The 16,130-nt window shown below is 37.2% G+C and overlaps 2 protein-coding genes and 1 long non-coding RNA gene across 3 annotated transcripts in view; 1 reads left to right on the top strand and 2 right to left on the bottom strand.

Moving 5' to 3' along the window:
* Positions 1–14,415, top strand: part of Dpr1 (defective proboscis extension response 1) — a 335,719-nt gene extending 321,304 nt beyond the window's left edge. The window contains exon 6 of the mRNA XM_071726741.1: positions 12,027–14,415. Coding sequence (XP_071582842.1) covers positions 12,027–12,130 — 104 coding nt within the window. The 3' untranslated portion in view covers positions 12,131–14,415. The remainder of the gene's footprint in view (positions 1–12,026) is intronic.
* Positions 393–3,584, bottom strand: LOC139787491 (uncharacterized). The gene is made up of 3 exons (XR_011722651.1): positions 3,415–3,584; positions 1,886–1,968; positions 393–1,406 (listed from the first exon to the last, which is right to left on the bottom strand). It is a non-coding gene; the product is annotated as an uncharacterized lncRNA (long non-coding RNA).
* On the bottom strand, positions 4,833–8,107 carry LOC139787557 (uncharacterized). The gene is made up of 4 exons (XM_071726734.1): positions 8,018–8,107; positions 7,619–7,761; positions 6,499–6,572; positions 4,833–6,043 (listed from the first exon to the last, which is right to left on the bottom strand). Coding segments are annotated over exons 2-4 (1,164 nt in total). The 5' UTR covers positions 7,621–7,761; positions 8,018–8,107; the 3' UTR covers positions 4,833–4,955.
* Positions 14,416–16,130: the final 1,715 nt, after the last annotated feature.

Here is a 16,130-nt window from a genome sequence, read left to right as displayed (position 1 = left end):
ACACGCACACACGCGCGCGCGCGCGCACACACACACACACACACACACACACACACACACACACGCGCACACACACACACACACACACACACACGCATATATTCAGCTTCTACATCTACACAATATATTAAAGAATATATTAAAGATTAATAGTTTTTCCTTAATTAAACATTTTATGCATAATTATAGATACTAATTTATTTTGTCATTTGACATAAACATATATAGAATACATAAATATCTTATTCCGATTTTCATCATCCATGAAATAAAAACGCCATAAAAAAGTTTAGATAAAAGTATCATGTATTAAAAAATATTACTACTTTACTTGTTTTATGGTTCTATTTTACTTATTTTTCTCTTTTTTAAATAATATTTACTTAATCAACGGGCTCGTTGCTTAGATAAATATTAATCCACTAAAATGCATGGTAAAATTTAATCCGCTGTAATACACTTGATATTAAAATTGTCTAAATAATGTTATTAATCTATCGTATCTTCATGGTATTCCAAATTGAATCCTGAAAACCTCATCTATGTGTAGAAGATCATACTTGGCAAAAAATGTAAAAGATAATAATATTTTTACTAGATTTGGAGACGTAATATTTATTTCGCAAAAATTACTATCATCGTTAATATGTCATATCTTCAAAATCTTGTGCGTAACTCGTCTATAGCTCTTCTGAAATCTTCTTTGCGATAGCCTGGCGAAAGATGGTTTTATTTTAAGAGATGAGGGCTTCCAAAACTAATACATGATCCAGGCCGCAATGTATTAGAAACTTTTTTTACTTGATTTATCGCAACTCTCACAAACAAAGAAGATTCTTCCGGATGTTCTAGTAGGGCGGCATCAAGGAGGCTTTTGCGGAGTGCATCTCTTGGTTCAATCCAGTCCTGCCAAATCTCCAAAATTTTAACGAAGAACGTGTATCGCTTTTGTGAAACAAAACCCGACGTGAAGATGTTTGTCATTCCCATTCCGACTATGTTACAAACAGTTTGCCATGTGTTGGTGAGGTATTCACGATTTGCATCTGTGTCGGATCCGAGCTTTTTAATGATAGTCATCAGTCCTGCCATGCCAAGAAATACCAAAATCTGGTCACAATAGATTGTATTAAATTCCTTTGCTACTGCTTTTGCTAGCTCAGGTGTCATGTGCACCTGGCACACGGGCATGCTTGTTGGTCGTTTTCCTAGTGTCCAACAAATGGCCGTCACTATTATCTCTTCAGGGTCAAAACGATTGTCAGGACAAAGTATAGCGTGCGGAGGTTCGATGTATGCGGCTGTATCTGCTACGGGCAAACGGACCTGGCGATGAATTGGCTCATACCCTATGTCCTGTAGGGTGATGTCTGAAGATATCAACGGAAGATCCAGATCCTCGGACACTTAAAAGAATGTGAAGACACGAAAACTATAGAGACTTCCCTAATTAAACTATTATTGATAAGGATTAATCATTTGCTTTCGGGGATCATAATAAACAATGCGTCAATATAATGAATTACATTTTAGCTTCATATGTGCATGCGAGTGCAATAGATTATTATACTATCCAGGATTAAATATTAATACTGGTCTCTTTTTTAGCACTTTTTAAAGTAATACATCTACTTAATACAAGTTTCGCAGATCCATTAAATTAAACTAAGATCCATTAAATTAAAATATAAAAAAATTTGCATCACCGATACGGAGTTCAAATATACATTACATTGACATAATACATAAACATATTCAAATTGTAATAAAGCGTACATAATTGAACATAATTAATATTTCAATAAATAATATTACGTGTATAAAATAATTAGTAGCGATTACTTAATTTATACGTAATAAATAAAATAATCAACAAATTACTCACACATTTCTTGATTGCCTCTAATTACGCCCAATGATTCTAATATTTCCTCCTCCTTCCAGGCCCCTTCGTTATAGCAAACAATACTTGTAAAAAAAATTTTAATTACGATTGCATACGCATTAATCATCGGAATATGACAATTGCACCTTGAACGACTTTCGATGTTAACAACACGCAATTATTTATCATTAGTAAATTGATATCTCGCACCGCTTTCGGTCATTTAAATCACTTAAATCGACAATTCGGATGTATTATTCCACATCTTTTCAATTAAAAAACAACAGACTGATGAATAAATTGAGTGAAATTGACCAGTCTCAAGATGTAATGTTAAAGTCGCCGTCTCGATATGCTCACGAGTCGGTAATCATGGGAATTAATTAATCACGCGAATTAATTCTTCTTCTTCTTACAAAAAGAACTTGGAGGCTGCGGAACGCGGATATGAACTATACATTAAGTTTGTAGAGGGGAATTCCGTGAGTGTATACCTAAAACTAAAATATTATTGACTATTGGCCAGCCATTTAAGAGCTACGAACAAAAAAAGATTTCAGCCTCGTGTGCATATGATTGTTGTAAGACCGAATTCCGCAGCGTCCGGGTTCAATTCCACACGCAATTGTCTTTCTTTCAAATTTTTTTATAAAATAATAAGTCGTTTCTTATTATTTTGTGAGCAAAGAAACATTAAAATGTAAATAAATTTTTGAATAGTCAAAATTATTGACTTTTTATACAGTATAAGTTTGATGGATAAGAATTTATTATTAATTAATAACTAAATTTTTCATATATACGTAATGTAAAGGAAAGTTAGTTGTTAATTAATATACTATATCTATTAAATTCTTAACGTCATATTGTATGAAAAGTCAATAATTTTGACTATTTGAAAATTTCTCCTTAGTTAAGAGGATCCTATAGCAAACATAGACTTAGAAAGAGATAGACGGGGCGTAAGCCTAGGTCCTAGGTAATAGCGCGGCAAGGGGAAATAACGGCTGCAACTCGACAAACTTCGGTTAGACTCGAGAACATTCGAACGCTCGACAGCACGTGGCCATAGTATACTGTGACACGGATATGCATTCGCTTTGGCGTGCATTGGCAGCATGTGGAGGGGATGCGCTGCCAGCATTTCTAGACTTTTCTAGGCTTTGAATCTTAAATTCCATTTGCACGATATTATTCCTACATGTTGTCCCTAATGCCGATCTATTTCATTTTGTATATATAAACTGCACTATTTTGTATTAAGCAAATATTGTCATCAGGTGATAGCTGTATGTGCCCAAATTAAGTAAAATTTTTAATTTTTTTTCCATTTTTGATATAAACTCGTGTGGCACTAGATTTTTGTGCGTACTTTAATTTTGTAAAGCCAATTCAAAGATTTCTTCTAATAAAAAAATGTCGTAATTACCGCCACTATATATAGGATCCCCTAAAAGCGAATATACTAATAATAAAAATTCGGATGATGTAATATTAATCAAAATTAATGATAGCATTTGGAATCTTACTTGTTGCAATTGTGTTTTGAGAAATAATACGATGACAATACAGGGCTACCCACTCGCTCGAGTCACGTTGCACGAATGATATCCAGTGCAGTCAAGTCTTAAGCCGGTGTGCTCGGGCTCGAAATCGCACCATTTTAGTGCAGTGTTGCCAACTCGCTTATAGAATAAATCTCTGAACTCAAAATCAGAATTCAAAAACCTCTAGAAATTTCCAATTATTCACCAGAAAATCTAAAAATCTCTATTTTTTTTTAAGACAGAACTTTAAAGGGTAAATCGATTAATCGAAAAGATTTTGTCCACTAACATCTCGATAATTTGTTACTTTGATCCAAAATTTGTCAGTCTTGCGTTTCTTCCCATTAGTGATGCCTGATTCTTAACCGATTCATCGAGAATCAATTCTTTTTTATAATAAAAAGTTGATTCTTTACCAATTCCCAAAATATCGATTCATCTCATTGAATCGATTATTTTCAATTTGGATCGAAGGGATCAACGTTATGTTTTTCACCAGTAAAGCTAATGCTAAATTTCAGCAAAAGTGTGCAAAACAAGTTTTGGGATCAATTTAAAAATATAAACCTTTATAGTCTATAAAGCTTATTGCATAGTATACAATTTATTAATAAACAAAGTCTGGCTCGTGTTTGCAAAGCAGCTAGAAAAAGGATGCGGGACAAAAAAATTTATTACTGATATACACATGTTTCATATCATATACACATAATTATTGTCAGATACTGATTTAAAACTTTGATTTAAATCTTCCAACATTGCTCCCTATTCGAAAATAAAATCTTTAATCCGGAAAGATATAAAACGAGGCCAAATGTAGATATCTAATCCTACAAAATAATATTTAAAAAATATAAAAAAAAACTAGAGTAATATATTTAAATATTAATCATTTTTTCTTAATGAAGCGTTTAATGTAAAACGATAGGTACTAATTTATTTTCTCATTTGACATAAACATATATAGAATGCATAAATATCTTATTCCGATTTTCATCGTCCATGAAATAAAAACGCCATGAAAAAGTTTAGATAAAAGTATCATGTATTAAAAATATTACTACTTTACTTGTTATGGTTCTATTTTACTTATTTTTTCTTTTTTAAATATTTATCTAAGCAACGGGCTCGTTAATTAAAATGCACAGTAAAATTTAATCTACTATAATGCATTTCATACTAAAATTGTCCAAATAATGTTATTAATATATCATATCTTCATGGCATTTCAAATTTCCTGAAAATCTTATCTATATGTAAAAGATCATGCTTGGTAAAAAGTGTAAAAGATAATATTCTTACTATAAATTTGGAGACATAATATCTCTTTCGCGAAAATCATCTTATCACTTATTACTTTCCATCGAACTTATGCAAAAATAAATAATCGGTCTGGCTGATACATTTTCTGTTATTTTTATTATTCATACTTATGAGATTATCCTATAAATTTCAAGCAACTGATATATCTCGCAATTAGTTGATATTTTATCGTATAATAAGACGTTAATAAGTTTCTGCATTTATTTAATCTTTCGGCCCTTCAATAGTATCTCGTTGTCATCATCATTTTCTTCTTGACGCTTACAGAAGAAACGCGGCTCAATATTAAGGAAACGGAGATTGGCGGTAGTTACCTCATCAAGGATCTCGAATTTCAGCGTTTTCTTTACTTCAGCATCTATGATATGTCTAGCGGTACGAGTCTGCAAATCCATTAAAATATGCCTTACGCTATCAGGGATTGTCTTTTTGTTGGCAACTTCGGTCGCAACAACCGCATAGAAAAGGTCTGGGTATTTCCTACAATTGAGGCGATCTCTTCCTTTGAGCCTGTAAATTTCCAAATATGGGAAACGATCTCCATATCTTGTACGTAACTCGTCCATAGCTCTTTTGAGATCCGCAGCTTGTTGTGCGATATCCGGGAGAAAGATGGCTTTATTTACATTTATATTTTGTAAAGACACAAAGGCATCCATCTTTAGTATCATCTCCATGCCGAAATATTGAATCTCTATTTTTACTTTAGCCATCGCAGTTTTCACAAGCATAGGAGATCCTTCCGGCAAGTCCAGGGCGGCAACAAGGAGGCTTCTGCAGAGTGCAAGTCTCGATTCAATCCAAATCTGCCAAATCTCTAATGTTCTAATAAAGGTCATGTATCGTTCCCGCGAAACAACGCTCGATACGAAGATGTTTTCTATTTCGGTTGCGCTACAAACATCTTGCCATCTATTGATGAGGTATTCACCATTTGCATCCATGTCGGATCCGAGCTTTTTGGCGATAGTCATCAGTCCTGCCATGCCAAGAAAGACTAGGATCTGATCAGAGTGGACCATATACCTGATTTCTATTGCTTCGGATAGCACAGATTTGTTGTACAACATGCATGGGTACTGGGGTATGCTTGTTGGCCGTTTTCCTAGTGTCCAACAAATGGCCGTCACTATTATCTTTTCAGGGTCAAAACCATTGTCAGAACAGAGTATAGCGTGCGGAGGTTCGATGTATGCTACGGCTGCACGTGCTATGGGCAAGCGGACCTCGCGATAAATTTCCTCATACTTCATGCCCTCTATGTTGGAAGATTCCAGATGATCGGACACTTAAAAGAATGTAAAGACACGAAAAGTATAGAGACCTCCCTAATTAAACTATTATTGATAAGGATTAATCATTTGCTTTCGGGGATCGTAATAAACAATGCGTCAATATAATGAATTTCATTTTAGCTTCATATGAGAATGCGAGTGCACAATAAGCTATTACGCTTAATCTAGGATTAAATATATATTAATACTGGTGTCCTTTAGCTCACATTTTAAAGTAATACATCTATTTATTAGTTTCACAGATCCATTACTCTTTAAATTAAAATAAAAAAATTTGACTCATATACGAAGTTCAAATATGAATTACATTGACATAAACATATTCAAATTGTAATACACGTGCATAATTAAACATAATGAATATTTCAATAAATAATATTGCGTGTATAAAATAATTATTAGCGATTATTTAATTCGTACGTGATAAATAAAATAATAAATAAATTACTTATTTCTTGATTGTCCCTGTGGTTGCGTCGTCCGATTCTTCTAATATTTCCTCCTTCTCCTTTTCTCAGACTCCTTTGTTGTAGCAAACAGTATTTGCAAAATAAATTTTTCTTTTAATTACAATTGCAAGCGCATTAATCATTGAAATATAAAACAATCGCACTTTGAACGGTACTTTCAATTAACAGCACGCGATTATTTATTATTAGTGAATTGATATATTGATATCTCGCATCGCTTTCGGTCATTTAAGCCACTTAAATCGACAATTCGGATGTATTATTCCTAGTGAACTATACATATACTAAATAAACAGAGAGAGAGAGAGAGAGAGAGAGAGAGAGAGAGAGAGAGAGAGAGAGAGAGAGAGAGAGAGAGAGAGAGAGAGAGAGAGAGAGAGAGAGAGAGACAGAGTCGCAAAGCAACCATTCTGTCTTTTTCTTCTCGTGGCCCGGGCGCTAGCATGGGAGTTCACAATCCAGTATAGTATATATACTTATAGTATATATACTTATAGTATATATAGTTCACTGATTATTTCACATATTTTTCAATTCGAAAACAGCGGACAGATTAATAAATTGAGTAAAATATATGCTCCAAGATGCAATGTTATGGCCCGTCTACAATAGCCGCAAGAGTATGCAGTAAGACGTAAGCAGTAAGTTATTAACTAATGGGATTTTTACAATTCAGAATAATGTGTCGACTGTGCCGACTGTGGTTGGTCAATATAGCTTACTGTTTATGTCTTACTGCATACTCCTGCTGCCATTGTAGACGGGCCATAACATTGCATCTTGAAGCATATATTTTACTCAATTTATTCATCTGTCCGCTGTTTTCGAATTGAAAAATATGTGAAATAATCAGTGAACTATATACTATACTGGAATGTGAACTCCCATGCTAGCGCCCGGGCCACGAGAAGAAAAAGACAGAATGGTTGCTTTGCGACTCTGTCTCTGTTTATTTAGTAGCTTTAAAGTCGTAACCTCGATGTGCTCACGATGAGGTTATCTCGATAATCGTGGAAATTAGTTAATCGCACAGGTTAATAATAGCATTTGAAATCGTACGATACTTGTCGCGATTGCGTTTCGAGAAATAATACTCACATAGCTACCTGCCCGCTCGAGTCACAGTCTCAAGTGAGCGAGTGATAGGGCGTCGACGTCGACCGAGTGCGCGCAACAGTACGCAGGAAAAACAAATATGCAATGGCCGCGGCCGTGTGATGTAGCACCGATTTCTTGATTCGCTACAAAACATACAGTTCAACATACAGTAAAATAAATGTGGAACACTCCTAAAAATTGATTGCGATAACTCGGCTATCTGCGCACATTGAAATCAAATGTTTATTTGATGAATACAATTTAAAGAATAAAATTTGCTTTAATCGTGAAAGTATCTATGTACATTAATTTATTATTATTATTACTGTAAAAGAAAAATACACTCTCGCAGGAATAATTGTAATATACTTAATTTATTTTAGTCAAGGGGTATAATACCTTTTCCGGCAATCCTCTGTCATCGACTGACTGTGGTCTCGCAGTCGGGCTGGTCGGGCAGACGCTTCGCTCTCTCAAAAACATAAACATAACACGATCGAACAAAAGACCGGCGTACCTTCTCTTCACTCTTGCAACCGCCGCTCGCGATATACACGTTTATCGGTCCCCCCCCCCCCCCCACACACACACACGTACATACACGCATATATTCAGCTTCTACATTACTTTCTGCAAAATTTTTACGTTTCGAAAGGAATCAAATTATGCAATTTTAATAAATCAAGAATGTTTTCCTTGTGATTTTAATAAATCAAGAAAATGGAATTAAACCGCCGCGAAAAATGAAAGGACTCATATTATGTTCCTGTGATTTATTGAAATTATGCAATTTTACTCCTCTCCAGATGTAAAAATTTGAAAGAGAAAAATGATAACAATTATAACAAATATATAATTTTCACTTTCCAATTACAAGAGAAAGACGAATCTTAAAATTTAAAGTTAGAATTAATCTATCATAATTTAAACACGCCGAGTAATTTTACTTATTATATCGAGAGAGATATCTCCCCGCGATTAAATTTTTCATGAAAAATCTTGATAAAGAAACATTTATTTCAAATTCACCGAAGTATCCGCCATTTAAGTATTTTTTGGTAGCTTACCTAATAGGAGTTTTCAATGCCGTCTTACGTATCTCGTGTTATCCTGCTCGCTTTTTCCATTCGCGATGGTTTTAGGAGACTGGACAGCTTGTTGCCGAGGCTTTCGGTAGGCGGAAACGGCGGACGGGTGAGCGGAAACTGATACAAATAACGAATGAAGCGCCGTCTTTCATCGTCGAAAAAAAAAAGAGCGCATTCCTTCCGGCAGTGCAAATGAGCTGCGAACCTCGGCCGAAGTGCAATTATCTCGGGCGAAGTGCATGAATTCATCTCTCCTCCATGCTCGATGAATGCGCGCGCGCCGGCTACTCCGGAAAGATAAATATTCAGATATGCATAACAGGAAGACGGCAAGGCGAGTGCGCGCAGCGGACGCGATTTGTCCGACCCGCCGACTTATTTCTTTCGTCTGGGACTCAGCGCCCGTCGCCCGTCGCCCGTTAGAAGAACATTAATTTCCACCAAGTATCACGGTCCGTCCTCCGGTGCCAAATGCGCCGGGGTCGCGTTTGCGGGGATGTAATTATACGAGCGTGCGTTTTAAGAGACAGAACGTAACGTCCGTTTGTTCTTCAAAGATCGAGTCTATAACGCACACCGGACAGAAAATTTAATACGCGAGAGTTATTTATTAAATGTTCTCCTCCTTGTGAGCGTTACATCTCCGTTAAAAGGGAAAATTTCCACTTTCGTGCATCCTTTGCGATGCGCAGGGCTTAAACAAAAATTTCCTCGGTTTGACCGAGCCCTTTTGTCGAAATTTATGCTGAATTATTCATCGGATTCGACAATCTCACCTACACCCATCTACATCTATATCCTGTGTCTGTCTGTAGTAATCACGACACTCGCTTTCTCCGCTTTCGAGCGCACGCTAAACGGCGATGCAAAATTCATTTAGCTCGCATATTCGGCTAATTATACTTTGTTCCGTTCTCTGCCGCCGCCACGAGATGGGCCGGATATGTGTGCCTTTGCCGTGTCATGCGCGTTACGCGGATGTATTAATAACTCTCCATTGTTCCGCCGCGGCGTGAAATCGCTGACGAATTCCGTTGAATTTCAATTCCCGATTAATTACACAGTTAATTACACAGTCCCATGTCGCTCGCGGAACATTTCCGACGAGTCCTCCGAGTTCACTCTCGTTGCGAGACGGCACGATGCATTCTCTCATTCGATCCGACGCACAAAGAGACTGTAAAATGCAAAAATTATTTGACAAAGCTGAAAATTTCGCACTTTATTTTTATTACCAACAAAGCCTGAAATCGTTTTAAGGATTTAACGCATTGTAGCTTTTTTTCGCATTTTAAAAATGTTTCACATGCAGCTTTTTAGAATGTCATTATGAAAGATTATTCCATTTAAAAAAGTACATTTAGAATAAATCCCCTTCAAAAGTTTTTACATTTGTGACGTAATTAACTAACGATTTAATTTTTTTATATCAATAAGTTTTCACCTACAATTTTTATAAGAGAAGAATCAAATCTTTTTATAAATTAGTTTTACATGACAAGCGATCCGTGTGTTTCATCGTAAATTTTTGTATCAAATAACAAGCTGGAGCTAAAATAGCGTTAAAAATTATATCGATAAAATTGTGACAAACTAAATCTCGAGACAATCATTCGATTATCAATGTCAAAGCATCTTCGGCAGTATAGTATGCGCGTTATGGATGGAATATATGCAAATACGATCACCATTTGAAACGTTCGCATAAAACCAAAAAACGAATCCGATCGTGCGGCGAGAGACAAATGAACGTGGTTAATAGAAACGTACACTGCGGGACGATTATTTAAAAAATGCACGTAACAGCTCGTGAATTCGCACGACGCATATTAATCGACGGTAATCGCGCGGGGTGCCGGGTGACGCGAATGAGGAAGGCTATAATACTGCTTGATTTGATTTTTCCGCGCATGATACATCACTTATGCACTTTTATACAGATTTGCAACTGTTGCAAGTGACTGTTTACGCGATTTGTCAAACAATTAGGTTTAGATTAAGCTAATTCCAAGTCCAGCTTCGAAGAGCTGAAAAGATAAGAAACTGCGAAATAAAGATATAAAATTATATGCAATAAAGAAATCGCTTAGACAATGGGTGAAAATATTTACAAAATGCGGAATCAATTTTCTCTACTTGGAGTCAATTTTTTCGGCAACCTATATATATTTTATTACTGCCAGAGTACGCCAGACTCAAGATTGAGTCTTTTGTCCCAAAAGTGGCATTACTGGAGGGATAATAAAAAGTACTCACGTTCGCCGTTCGTCGATCCAAGAAAAGAGGAGAGGCGGCGCAAACCGCCCTCGCGACGCTCGTTCCAATTCCAGTACCGTTCGCCAAGAAATCAATCGAGGGTGCGAATGCCCCGACGCACGAGAAACACGCTGCCACTTCCCCTTGTGCTGTGTTGCTGGTATTACACTGACCCCAATTCTACAAATCCGCCGAGGCTTCTGAGGCCGACGTAGAATTACGTCAAACTTGAGACTGTTTCAGCTCGAAATACCCGTCCCGCTTCACGGCGAGAGTTCTTTAACAATTTATGCCCGGAGATCCCGTATCTAGCCATACAAACGGCCTAGAAGCACATTATGACACCATTTGCTGCCGCGATGTGAAATTTACGATTTTATATACAGCCTTTCACGTAGATAAAAGCTAGAAACATTTATGGTTTGTCACGAATATATAGAATCGTGAATTAATATCGGGACGAAGCCTCGAAATAATATATATTTTGTATTTTGAAAGGCACAGGGAGGTACATGTATGCAAATGTAGGAAGCTGAAAAATAAAATTGTTTATAGTATAATTTATTGTGCTGTAAAAGTTTACAATTACAATATTCAATATATTATAGTAGCCAAAAGTCAACATTTTTTAATTTGCCATGAAATGGAATCGTGGTCTAACAGAATTTAATAAAATCTAAAAATTCTTGCAAAATGTTAAAACTCTTTAAAATATATGTATAAATGTCGAAACAGGTATAATACAATACAATACAATATATTAGACCGTAAAATAAATATTCAAAAAAGTCGAATAAAATATATATGTTATGTAATTTCACAATTTACAACAATTTCCGGTGCAAATTCCTGCATGATAATGGTTCATTTTTAGGATATGAATCGCACTGTTCGCAGTTATTATTACAACAGCGAAAAATTAAATTCCTACCTCTCGACCTACGTCTGTACATCCTTCTAGCTCACTGCATTTCCACTACATTCCGCTTTATTCCATTGAGATCGCCAGATCGCTAAAAATAAAGGAAAAGTATTCTACGAGCGCGCTTGTTTTTCTGTTTCAGGTGAGCATCCGGCCGCGATGCAGCACGGAAACACGGCAGCCGGCTCGCCCAACTCCAAGACAGTCCTGGTGATGCTCGCCTTCCTTCTGGGCCAGCTGAGATAATGTGCGTGTACACGAAGGTCGCTCGAGACTCGTAAAATCGATGGACGTATCCCAACATGATCGCCCGCACAACTTAAACGTTAACCCTTCCGCATAGACCATCCTGGATTAGGTCTCACAGTTTGAATTCATCGTAGCGGCCGAAAAAAAAAACAAATAATTTGCGGAATTACATAATGGTCATAGCGATGCAGTGAAATTTAAGTTAATGAAATCGTTTATGAGAATTGTTGATTAATTCCAACTGCGCGATTTTTATATTTTTCGGATTAATTGATTTTGAAGAATAATACTTCAAGATAATCAGTGCGGTATCATATCATTCGCAATCATTGACGTATTATTGTTTTTCGCAGCGTTTATAATTTTATTTTATTGGAATTGGTTTTTCAAAATCGTCGAAATCGCGTACGAAGTGATAGAAATGTAACGATTGTGAATCATAATTTTTTTCAGCTCCATTTCAATTACTTATCTCGAGGCGAAAATTTTTATTAGAAAGTATAAGGTTCATTATGTTACTTTAATTGCGCCTCGCACTTAAAATATTCTCGTTGAAGCGGTTATCTCACGTCTTTTAATCCAACGCGAAAATCCTCATCCCGTTTATCTTAAACTTAACTGTGGGTTTGGCCGCTGGGGTGAGAAATACCAAGATAATCGCCGAGAGACAGCTCTTCTTACGTAATAAAAGGGAAGCTTTGTGCCTAAGGGTTAAGCGGAGTGTGAGGCAGTCGTATTACACGGTGTCTTAGAAGTATGAATTTCACGACGAATTTCTGAGCCGACTTTTCCCAGCCGCGAAAGCATGAATCCAGAAAGAATGGACGTTTCATACACACATTTGTTGTAATGCAGCGACAATATTTACATTTGAGCTGTGTAACGTGTAAAACGGGCAAATAGCTGCATAATCGGCGATAATTGGGGTACCTATCTCTATCTCGAAAACGTGTTCTCCAATAAATTGGCATGTTGCACAAACGATATTTTCACCATCAACTTGCGTCCAAAATTAACAATGATGTAACATCGTTTAATGACCGTTCTCTTAAATAACAAGCAGGTCTCGTTTATTTTATTTTAATTGACGCGACATGTGCGTTTCGACAAATATCGCATTTTAACGACATCATCTTTTTAGATATTTTTTACTTTAATATTTTCAATTGTTTGTTCACGATCTATAACACTCATATTAATGGGAATGATACGCAATCGCAACAGAGTATTACTAGATTTAATTCCGATTTATTTATAACGAACCTAATAATCTTATAGGTAAAACCGTTGACGTAATCCAGCATAATTATTTTCGCATGCTAAGCTTCTTTTGCACTCTATATCTCCATAGGTAAGCAAAGGTAAAATAACGATAATAGTTTCCTATTCGCAAATACTTGAGCCAGAAATTCATTTGATTTAGCTCAGAAATTAGTTTATGCTTCGTGACTTAGCATCGGGTACGGTTTATTGTTGAAATAATACGGCACGCGTTGAGCAACGACATTCGTATGACCATGGCAGAGCGGTCGAGAGAATTCTTATCATATCCAGGAACGACGCGAAGACGTCAATATTATTAAAGAATTTCCAGCGGCGGCGAGAGATCGAGATCTTACGGTTTTTAATTAAGAACGCTTCGCACGGAGAAGGATTGAGAGTCGCATTGTCGCCGCTGGAATTTTTAGAATAATTGCGCCGTGATGTCTAAGCGCGATGCAAACGTTAAGGAATTAATGATAACGCGCCAGTGAGTGTTGACGCAGAGAGACGTAGTTGAGCGCGAGTGTCGCTAGAAAGAAGAGGGATAGCGAAAGCAGATAAAACAGGACTACGCCCCGCGCGCCCTTTCCCGACCATAGTGAGGAAAGTGTTAAGTGTAAAATAAATGTGTCACGAGCAAGTTTAACCGAAGAGAGCGATGTAATAAAAAAAAACGGGGGGTGGGGTGGATCGACCTCCACCGGCGGCGAAGTACTTTCTACTTATTGCATAAGTGTTAAATGAAAAAAAAAAAACTTAAAGGAAGACACGGATGACACGCGTAAACACACATACACACACGTACAGATAATAGTAGAGAAATGTATGTAAACCACGCGACTTTACGGCTCGTATGATTTACACCCACGACTAGCCCGAGAGATGAAAGAAAAAAAAAACAACTGTGTTTCCCACCCGCTCACACCTTTCTCACTGTCTTGTTTTCACACGGTTCTCTTGCGCGAAAACGCAATTCTTGTACATAATGTTTTACTCTTGTAAATAAATTACCCACACAACGCTCGTCGATTTATTCTCGCGCCGCCTGTCCGCATCAGCGATCACGTCGCCGATCAGATGTATCGCGAGAAACGTCCATGATGGAGAAAGCAGGAAGAGACCATTTTATTTCCACGCAAACAGAAGGCTGATTTTATTTCTTTATTATTCTATTATTAGCTGAATCGTAGGGTATAACCGATATAGTACGAAAGTTTAGATTAAATGAACGACGTAAGTCTTTGTCTATCTTGCGGATGGTTGGTAATTCGGAGGTAATAGCAACGGCTGCGAGAAGATGGCCCCCCCTCTTTGAAGATCGATAGCCATGACCCCGATGCGCTTCCCGAACTTTTCCCGTCGGGGATATTTAAGAATCCCCGGCTTCGGCTCATGAAGTCTCTCACTTGCAGACCATTCTCGGCAAAATAACGATGGCGCCCGATTAATTTCCTTTAGCTGCTCAATATCTCCGAAACGACGTCGAGCGACGGGCTCCATTTGACCCCATTAGCCGAGTCGTTTATTCCGAAAATAAGGTAAGTGAATATTGTTTTATATAACTCCACGAGTGAAAATAATTCGGAATTAGCCGGTAGCTTTATTAACGCTTTTAATTATTAATAAAAAGCAGGAACTTTTTTGTCTAAGCCGGAGGCTTGCATTTCAATTTTAACGGGGGATTGCTGCATAAATTTGAAATTTATTTCCACGATATCTACCGGTTTATCCACATCTAGATATCGAAAATAAAGTACTTCGAACGTCGTTAAAAACAAAACTTCCCGGTGTAATGGCTCGGAACTTACCCCATAAGTTCGAAGTTCCTCGAATGAACGGGCACCGTAAGATCATCGGGTGCCCGCGCGCGTAGAATCGGCACGCAGTCGGCATGGTCATCGACAGCGGGTTACGCGGCAATCAGGCACCCGGAGGAATCCGATGAATATTTATGCGCATCCACCCTGCACCTTGCAAAGCCGCGACAATCCGCCCGATGATATATGCGGTGAATTTTTTAAGAGACATCGCGTTACGAGCCGCCCGAATCCCGGGCGACCTGCGACCGCCGTTGCATTCACGAAAGCGTAAATGGAACACAGATGACACGGGGCGCAAAGGGAAGGGAAAATTAGAGGCGCTTTTTGGATGAAAAGCGCGCGTACTTCCGCTGTTGAAGGAAAAATGAGTGCGTCGCGACTGGTACGATTCAAACTCCGCTATAACTCCAATACGAATCGACGTAACATTCTTCGTGAAAAAAATTACCGAGAGAGATTCTCTTGCTCGGTTCTATCATCTATTATTATCGTAATTCTATTGAATTAGTTTACTAGCTCTTTACTTGCTGATAGCTTTCAATTATTTATAATGTGAACGGTATTTCTCGATTTTAAAACGCTCTCCGAGTGCTTTGTAAATGCTGTTTTTTATATGTGTTACGAATGTGCATGTAGCTGTATTTTTTTAAAACCCGTACAATTTTACGGCATTATTATTATTTCAACGACACGAGCGACAGCTTTTGCAGTGACAAATTAATAGGTCACTTGGCAATTACTCACGTGACTTCTTGAAACGTTCTTTATTTTTTTCCCCTTTTTTCTTTTTCTGATTTAGTGTGAATTGGCTGTTTTGTACCCTAATTAAATTGAGTTTTGCGCTGTGCCGTCGGACTTAATTAGAGTCGCTCAGCCACATACGTTTGACTTTTCCCTAACAAAATAACCACGTG

The sequence above is a fragment of the Temnothorax nylanderi genome, unplaced genomic scaffold (assembly GCF_030848795.1).
Source record: "Temnothorax nylanderi isolate EJ_2023f unplaced genomic scaffold, tnyl_v1.0 TNYL_tig0010_pilon, whole genome shotgun sequence".
Classification (NCBI taxonomy): Eukaryota; Metazoa; Arthropoda; class Insecta; order Hymenoptera; family Formicidae; genus Temnothorax; species Temnothorax nylanderi.
The sequence above is the reverse complement of the archived record's forward strand: the minus strand, read 5'-3'. Positions and strand labels throughout refer to the sequence as shown.